We start from the raw sequence: 9,477 nt of genomic DNA, 5'->3' as shown, positions 1-9,477 counted from the left end.
GCTGCTCCTTCTGTAAAAGAAAGAAAAGGAAGGAAGGGAGGAAGAGAGGAAGGGAAGGAGGGAAGGAAGGGCAGGTTATATATCAACAAGAAATCAGTGATTCTTTTTGACTGATGGGATTATGCATTTAGAAATAATTATCTTGCTTATTGGTATTCTAAAATTCAGTTATATACATATATTTACTTTTTAGCCAAAACACACATTGCTTTTGTGAGGACATGTGGGAGGCTAGAGCTCAGTGCTGTTAGACAACTGCAGGGAAAGCCACTAGTGAATACCTTGGTGCCATCATAGAGCTCAGCTGTGCCAGAAGGTGTGCCCATCAGGGTGATGACATCGCAGTCGATGGTTTTGTCTGCTGAGGGAGCAAAGGTGTCGGAGATCACCCCTAGGAAGTCAGACAAACCCTTCTTCATTTTCTCCGTCGCCCCCGAGGAGCCTTCAGTCTGCAAAGACAAGCCAGCAGAGGAAGCAAGTGGTCCAGGATCAGGCTATAATCTGGGGCATGGGGCATGGAGCAGCTAAGGATCAGGGGCAAAAATTTACTGTGTATGTGGGGACCAGGGAAGTGCTCACAACTTCCCACTCCATCTCTGGGGCTGGAGGAGGAGAGAGAGGCAGCCAGGGTTCCCATCCCCCAGATGGGGGTGCAGAATAGGGCTGCAGTAGGCCTCTGTACGTCAGAGCAGAGCTCCTTTGATTGGCTATTTCATCAAAATTTCAAGGCCAGCCAGACTGAGCAAAAATTGACAGGTGAGGAGCCATGCCATAGACATTCAGTGGGGAAGCCCTATGTGATGAGAAAGGTACTAGCTGGGGAACCAAACTTTAGTTTGAATCCTAGCTCTACTACTTGCTGATATGAGATCTAAACCCTCCTTGAGTCTATGTTTCCTTTTCTGTAAAATTCAGATAATATATTTCCTTCAGAGGGCTACTGTGAGGATTAAAAAGATACGGCATGTGAGTTTCAACACCAAAAAAAAAAAAAAAAAAAAAAAAAGAGAGATAAGGCATTCACAAAGCCTGGCATTAAGCAAACATTTAATAAATAGCAATACTGTAATATCACAATTTCATCATCATGATTGCTCAGGAAGTGGAATATTTTCTATGAAGTCTGAGGAAGTATGGGCTGGATCAGAACACTGCTTTGCCTAGAGGCAAGCCTAGGACCAGCTGAGGGCCAATGTATGGACACCAAGCTTGAGCCACACTGGTCAGAATGTCCTCAAGCAAGCAAGGATGAAATGCTGAGACAGGGTCAGGACCTCATGGAAAATTATAATATTTACTCCTAACGAGGCTGCCCAGGCTTTTTATTTATTTATTTTTTGCCCAAGCACTTTATTTATTTATTTATTTATTTATTTATTTTATTTATTTACCCTAGCACTTTAAACTAGAACCTATCTCAGTGCCTAGAACAAGTCAGCACAGTATACAATCCTATTTTTGGAATAAAAAAAGGAATAAATAAATGAAAGAAACAAGTGCTGTCTCTGCTGCTGGCTGGACTTATCGCAGTTCAGCAGCGTTACCACTTGTCTTTCATGCTCATCTGTAGCTGTGGTTAGCAGGCAGACAGTATTTTACAACATTCAACAAAACAAGCTTGGTAAAAAACTGCCAAACATATTTTTCATAACATGGCATCAGTCACAGGGCAACTGATTCAACTGGTGAGCAAATGAAGAAATTGCAATCCGTCCCATCACTAAAGGGAAAACTATAATAAAAAACCAGCATACTGCTCTAACCGGTTTGGCTCAGTGGATAGAGCGTCGGCCTGCGGACTGAAAGGTCCCAGGTTCAATTCCGGTCAAGGGCATGTACCTTGGTTGCAGGCACATCCCCAGTGGGAGGTGTGCAGGAGGTAGCTGATCGATGTTTCTTTCTCATCGATGTTCCTAACTTTCTATCCCTCTCCCTTCCTCTCTGTAAAAAATCAATAAAATATATTAAAAAAGAACAACAGTATACTGTACTTCATCAGAAACTTGAGACTTGCAGGGATATGTTTGACTAAATACAATTTTCTCTTCCACACTGACTTCAGAGTCAAACTCCTATGTCAGAAGAGGATTCCAATGCACAGCTCTGATGAATAAAAACAGGGCCAGTAAAAATGTAAGTTGGCACACCTTTCTTGAGGTTAGTTTTGCAATAGATATTAAAAGGCCTAAAACTATACTCACCCTATGATCCCTTCCAATATTTTATTAGAAAGAAAATGTGAAAGGCAAAGATTTAGCAATCAGAATGTTCACTGTACCTCTGTTTACAATACTGGGGGAAAATGATAGGAAACTAGGAACTGGTTAAAGCCACATAATAGAATACCATGCCATTTGTGAAGCCACAGAGTGAGGTCTGTAATGATGAAGTAAAAAAGTAGGTTACAGCCCTGGCTAGTGTAGCTCCATTTGCCAGAGTGTCATCCTGTGCACTGAAAGGTGGCGGGTTCGATTCCCAGTCAGGACACATATCCAGGTTGCAAGATCAATCCCCAGTTGGGCTGTGGATGGGAGGCAACCAATAGATGTTTTTCCCTCCCCTCTCCTGCCTCCCGCCCTTCCTCTCTCTGTATTAAAAAAAAAAGATACGTTACAAAACATGATCTTCATTTGATTCCAATTACAAAAAAAAAAAAAAAAGTGTACCTAAGGGATATACTCCCTCATAGTAACAGTAGTTATCTCTGGGAGATGGCATTTTGGATGTCTCTAGGCCTCTCTCTCTCTCTCTTTTACTTATCTGTATTTTCTAAATTACAATGAATTATATTGGTAACAGGATAACATCTGCTAAGACAGTAAGAAGTGGGAAAGCTTATTAATACTTAATACATAGAAGGAGCTTGTTTGCTTGGCAGACACAATTCTTTCGAAATGCGAGCCCATGGGAAAATCAATCACATAAAAGAAAAGTGGGAGAAAAGCTGGGAGCCTCCACCATGGCCTCAGAACAGGCCAGGCTGTGAGGGCCAGCCACTCGGAGGATACAGGTTGTACTCACAGCCAGCTTCTCCTTGACCACGCTGGCCGTGGCGGCGATGGTGCAGGCCGTGTCATGCTGCACCACCTGGGTGAACTCCGTCAGGTCCCGCTTCATGAACTCCAAGGCTTCGGAGGACTATGGAAGACAGAGCGGATGCCAGAGCCAGCGGGCTCCACCACCCTCTGTTCCTGTCCCCTGTGCTTCTTCAGTACCAGACAGACACACAGAAAACTCAAGAGACACGGGAAGCCTGGCCTCAGAAACAATGCTCACTTGTCCCAATTCCACGACTTGATAACTGACAACAGAGAGCAAAGAGCTTCCTGCTGCTCTGAGCACTGAGTGTCAGCCCAGACGCTCACAAGCTGTGCGGCCAGAGAAAGCTCATCTAGTCCTCGGCCGTCTCCTATGAAAGGAGGGGACGAGCTCAGTGGAGTTAGGATGACATCTATTTCAGGTAACATGAAGAAAAGATATGTGATTTTTTTTTTATCAAAGGAAAGTGTTTCTATTTTTACTTTGTTATAGGAAAATTCAGTTGAAATGAGGCAGTATGTGAAGTTATTTGTCTGAAAGGTTTAATAAACATGTTGCATTAATAACAATAGTTTAGAAAGCTTTTATAAGTAATTCTTGACAATTTAATACCAACAGAAAGGTGTGTAATTTTTACATTCAACAAATGGGGTGTGAACAGAAATACTTGACTGAATTCTCTTCGAGGCATTCTTGGTCCCAACTATTCATTCATAGAGCTCCTTTGGGCAGAATTGGTATTTGCTTCTGTTAGACCAGCGGTTGCCAACTGTTGGTCCGCGAGGTCCGAAAGGTTGGCGACCTGCTGTGTTAGACCAATCTGCTTCCTATCCTGCACCAGAACCAGCTGGAGACAGCAGGCTCTCAGCTCTTGTCTAAGTCTTGCCTTGTCTTGCTTCATCCTCACCCTTCCTGGGCTACCTCTGTATCCGTCTGCAAGCCCTCTCATTTTACGTAAGGACAGCCACTTGCAACATGTTTTTTAATATTCTGGTTGTGTTTTCTTTGGGGAAGAGCCTGCTTAGTTTTCAGCAGCCTTGGTCTGAGTGGGACACTCTCATCTATCAGCCAGAGGCTTCTCTGGGGGTGGGTGTTATGCCCCCATATCAGACTCAGAACTATTTAGTTGGGGTAAAGGAGTCATTTATTAATTCTTTCTCTCAATCCACACTGCCACCACCTTAGTCTAGGCCAGTGGTCAGCAAACTGCGGCTCGTGAGCCACATGAGGCTCTTTGGCCCTTTGAGTGTGGCTCTTCCACAAAATACCGACTTCTGCGCATGGGCCACGAAGTTTCAATCGCACTGTACATGCGCGCCCGCACGTGGTATTTTGTGGAAGAGCCACACTCAAAGGGCCAAAGGGCCGCATGTGGCTCGCGAGCCGCAGTTTGCCGACCACTGGTCTAGGCCAACCTGGACTTCCCCCAGGTTGCATCAGATACTTCTATTACACTCTCTTTCTGACATCAGTGGAGCTAAGTCAGAGCAGACATGTACATTATTCGATGGTTACAGTATCCTATGAGCAAATATAAAATCTGTACCCTCACTTGCAAGGCCCTTATGATCTTGCTTCTGGCGGACTTCCATCCTCTAAGCTGTGCCCCTCACTGAGCTCCAGCTGGCCTTCAAGTTTGTCAAATGCCCCAGCACCTTCCCTACTTCATAGTATGTGAACACATTATTCCTCTTCTTGACACATAGTTCTAACTCTTCAAAACAAAGAGAACAAATACAATGGTGAGCCCTCTCACCTGGCCAATTCCTGTTCCTACTTCAGATCTATGCTTAAATGTCACTTCCCTGATGCCACCTCAGACTAGGTTGGCTCCTCTGCTTCATGTTCTAAGGGACTTGCACATTCTCTTAACATTTCTCATACCTTAGACTTGTGACTACCCATCCAATGTCTATCTTCCTGCATAACCTGTGAGTTCCGTGAACATAGAGCCTGTGTTTTCTGTTCACTGATGCTTCCCTGGTGTTTGACATAGAGTCAGGCATGGAGTAGGTGCTCCAGAAATGTTTGCTTATTACATTTACATGGACCAAGGCAACTTTAATGATAAAACCATCTGCATGATTTGATGAATGACTGTCTCTCTCACTAGACTGTGGGCTAGAAGGGGAAAAATATGAATAAACATGGTGCTTGCCTTCGAGAAAGGTCAGTCTACTGGGGAAATGCTCTCATAACAGTGCTGACAAGCAAGGACAGACTAGTGACCAGTGTATTACAGGGAGCTTGGAAAGACTTGGTGAAGGGAAGCATGGATTATGAATGGGAGTCACCTAAGAAAGCCTGGGCATGGTGTGCTATGGGGTTTACTGAGGCCTATGGTATTTTAGTCCTAATGAACATAAAAGGTAAAGCGTAAGTGACAAGGGATAAAGCCGGAGATGTTGCTGAGGGCAACCATGTAGCATCTGGTCAGCCTTGTGGGTGATGGAGAGCCACCAAGGCTTTAAAAGAGGTAGGACATGATGAGATCTGCTTTTTTTTTTTTTTTTAATCCTCACCCAAGGATATTTTCCATTGATTTATTTTAGAGAGAATAGAAGAGAAAGTGGGATGGGGAGAGAGAGAGACATCAATCAGTTGCCTCCCACATGCACCCCAATCTAGGCCAGGGATCGAACCTGCAATCCAGATACATCCCCCTAACTGGGAATCGAACCCGCAACCTCTTAGTGTGTGGGGTGATGTTCCAATCACTGAGCAACACTGGCTGGGACAAGATTTGCATTTTTTAATAGGTAATTTCAGGACTGATATGGTCCCAGGGTGACAGGATTAGAAGAGGGAAGAAGACCAGTTAGGAGGCTGTTGCAATAGTCCAGGAAAGAAAACAGAAAAATATGAATAAGAACAGTGCTGGTAAGGATGGGACTGATTCAAGGAATATCAGGCATCGCTGACTGGTGTGGCTCAGTTGGTTGAGCACTGTCCCATTTACTAAGAGGTCACCAGTTCAATTCCAGGGCAGAGTACATGCCCAGGTTGCAGGCTCAATACCTAGTAGGGGGTGTACAGGAGGCAGCTGATCGATGTTCTCTCTCTGTCAAAGCAATAAAAACATATAAAAAAAATAGCAGGCAAAAAAGGTGGATTTGGTAATTATATACCAGTGTATGAACCGACTGAGAACAAGATAGAATCAAGAAGAGCCAGTGGCTGCTAACCTAGATGACTAGGGTAGATCTAGTGTTGCCAACAAAGAGAAAACGCTGAAGGGGGAGCAGGTCTGAGAGACGATGATGACAATGACTCTGGTCATGTAGAATCAGCAGTGACCGAAATATCTGGATCAGTTGTCCAGAAGGAGTCTCTCAAACACTAAAGCTCAGAGAAAAGGACTGCGTCACCCTAACAAGAAAATAAAGGTCACCCAGGAAGAGTTTATAAACAGAGCAGTGGGCTAAGGACAAGGCCCCTTAGATACTACACCTTTAAGAGGAGGCAGAGGGAGAGGAACTCCTGAAAACAGTCAGAAAAGGAAAGATGGGGAAGCATGTGGAGAACTGAGAAAGAATCATGTCACTAAAGCCAAGGGAGTAGAGTTTCAAGAAAGAGGGAGTGATCACTAGTGTCAAATGCAACAGAAAGGTGCAGGAAGATAAGGGCTGAAAACACCCACTGGATTTGGCGAGTGGTAAGTAAGGCTGAGTGTGTATATAGATAAGTTTATATGTGGTGGCTTCAGAGGGAGTTAGAGAGATCATGCTGTTGACCTCAACATGGTTTGGCTCAGTGGATAGAGTTGGCCTACAGGTTGAAGGGTCCCAGGTTCGATTCTGGTTGGGAGCACATGCCTGGGTTGCGGGCTCGATCCCCAGTGCGGGGCATGCAGGAGGCAGCCAATCAATGGTTCTCTCTCATCATTGATGTTTCTACTCTCTCTCCCTCTCTGAAATCAATAATATATATATTTAAAGTAAGAGCTAATGTTATCTCCTGGAAGTAAAAGAGGAAGTGACTTAACAGGGAACTTCAGGGAGGTGTTAGGTTTGAGGAAAGTTTCTAAAGGCAAGGGGAGAAGAAGCAAATTAGAGATTGAAAAAGTTGCTGGGGGGTATTCAGGCTCAGATGAGTTTGGGAATCTGTGGCAGAAGAGCAATATAACTTTCTCGACCAGTATCTGTGGGAAAGCTCATACACACACACCACACAGTACAGGAAGTAAGGAGCAGAGGGAGGCAGATTATAGCACCATCTCAGAGCAATAGTCTTTGGGGCAATTTGTGCCATGGGGTATCAGAGAACTGAGGGTGCTGGGAACTGAGTGGTCCAAATGGAACCAGGCCAGGAAAGCACAGAAAGACTAAGGAAAAACGGACCCGTGGGCCTCAGTGGTTGAGCATCGATCCAAGAACCAAGAGGTTCTTGGTTTGATTCCCAGTCAGGGCACATGCCCGGGTTGAGGGTTCGACTTCTCAATAGGGGGCGTGCAGGAGGCAGCCTATCTCTCATCAATGCTTCTATCTCTCGATCCTTCTCCCTTTTTCTCTCTCTAAAATCAATAAAAACATTTTTAAAAATATATTTCTTTATTGATTTCAGAGAGAAAGGGAGGAGAGAGAGATAGAAACATCAATGATGAGAGAGAATCATTGATCGGCTGCCTCCTGCACCCCCCACACTGAGGATCAAGGCCACAACCCAGGCATGTGCCCTGACTGGGACTCAAACCATGACCTCCTGGTTCACAGGCTGATGCTTAACCACTGAGCCAGGCCGGCCAGGCGGCATAGTCCTTATAGGAGAGAGAAGCAAGCAGGGCCAAGAAAAAAAAACAGTAAAGATGAGGAGCCAAGGCCTTAAGAGGTTAAGTAACTTGCCCAGGTTCATATAACAGTAAGTAGCTAAGAGACAGAAATTAACTCATTCTTCTCTTTAGGAATGGGGCATTGTTAAAGGCAGAAACAACAACAACACACACACACACACACACACAATTTTCAAATGATAGTTCTCCAAGAACAAAGATGGAAAGCTAATCTACCTATTTTTCGTGAGTATGGGAGACCAACCTTGAGGGAAACGCACAGGCGGCCTTCAAATGTGTTTGCTAAATGAATGTCAGTAGACTGAGTAACAGGAACCAAGCTACGTGGTCTCTCCTATTAAACCTCCGTGTGACATTCTCTTTCCTGGTCCTCCTCAAAACCCAAACAGCTCAGGGCAGCCTCAGACTTGCTGGCCTGGAGCTGAGAGGAGGACACCGGCCAGGGGAAGACAGAGATGCTCCCAGAGGGCAGAGCCTCCGGGAGGATGCTCTGAAGCAGCACTCATCCCAGTCGCTATTCCCGCAATTCATTCGGGTTCGGGCTGCCAGGCGAGCGTGGAATGAAACAGAAGCACACGGTGGCACTTCTCATCGGTGGAGCCAAGTCTCACTCATCCCACCGGACGGTGAGCTCCGTGGGGCCAGGGATGCATCTGTTTGGCTAATATCGATATCTCAGGGCCCGCTAGAGAGCGCTGGCTGTGGCACATACGCCAATATTCCAATGACTAGAGGACTAAGTTTCTATTGCTAGAACCCTTTAAGACCTACATTACATGTTTCCTCTTCTAGGAAGTTGTAATTTCTCCTTCCTATGGATTCCCACGCGAGGGGCGCTGCGGCCTTTAAATGTCTTTCCTTCACTGTGGCTAGTGTCCCACGGGTCTAAGTCGGGATCGGTCTTTCCGGAGCCCGAAAGGGGCGAGAAGCAGGGAGAGAATCCTTCTCATCCCCGAGGGCCGGCGGGGCCGGGCCAAGCTGCACTGTGCGGTGCGGGGCCCTGGGGGAGGAAGGGAGCCGGCCCGGCTTACCTTTTCCTTGACCGCCTGGTAGCTCTGCTGCAGCCAGCTCCGCCACCATCCCACGTCCTCCCTGTGGGAGACAGAGACAGCTGGCAGCCCCGCAGTACGAGCGGTCCGGCCTCAGTTTCCCCCCAGATGGGACCCCGGGGGCTGAAGCTTCAGACCGCTTCCCCACCCTCTCACATTGCGACTCCACCCCGCCTTTCCAGCCGCGTCCACCGCCGCGCCGGCCTCCTGTTCTCCACGGGGACCCTGGCCCAGCACCCCAACCCTGGGAGAATTCGGGTCCCAACGCCCGAGAGCAGGATGACGGGCTCACCCTTCCGCCATCTTGCCCGCATGACATCACCACTATTTACCGACCTTTGACTTCCGACACGGCACCGCCCCCTTAAGCACCGCCCCGGAGCACTCGACCCAATCCTCGCGTGGACACCACCCTCAGGCCAATCCCCGCTTTATAACCAGGCCCCGCCTTCTTGAGTTTGGCCCATTCTCTATCCAGAGTTCTCCCTTAAACCCCGCCCCCGAATGCTGGGTCCAATCCTCAGTTTTGTCTTAAGGCCCCAAGCATTAGCCCCGCCCCCACCAACCTCGGATCTTTGCGGGTATCAGCCATAGTCCCCT

General features: G+C 46.7%; 1 protein-coding gene across 7 annotated transcripts in view; it reads right to left on the bottom strand.

The window, feature by feature from the left end:
• BSDC1 (BSD domain containing 1) overlaps window positions 1-9,214 on the bottom strand; it is a 25,147-nt gene extending 15,933 nt beyond the window's left edge. For 6 of the 7 annotated variants that reach the window (XM_006777375.2, XM_006777377.2, XM_006777376.2 and 3 more), the window contains exons 1-4: window positions 9,170-9,214; window positions 8,860-8,920; window positions 3,022-3,138; window positions 282-449 (exon numbers count right to left, since the gene is read on the bottom strand). In XM_006777375.2, coding sequence (XP_006777438.1) covers window positions 282-449; window positions 3,022-3,138; window positions 8,860-8,920; window positions 9,170-9,180 — 357 coding nt within the window. In that variant the 5' untranslated portion in view covers window positions 9,181-9,214. Of the gene's footprint in view, window positions 1-281; window positions 450-3,021; window positions 3,139-8,859; window positions 8,921-9,169 lie in introns of those variants that run through there. The other variant, XM_015572835.1, reaches the window with a different exon arrangement.
• Between the last annotated feature and the right edge of the window lie 263 nt (window positions 9,215-9,477).

Source organism: Myotis davidii, unplaced genomic scaffold, assembly GCF_000327345.1.
Source record: "Myotis davidii unplaced genomic scaffold, ASM32734v1 scaffold88, whole genome shotgun sequence".
NCBI lineage: Eukaryota > Metazoa > Chordata > Mammalia > Chiroptera > Vespertilionidae > Myotis > Myotis davidii.
Note: the sequence above shows the minus strand (reverse complement) of the source record. Positions and strands in the feature narration are given on the sequence as shown.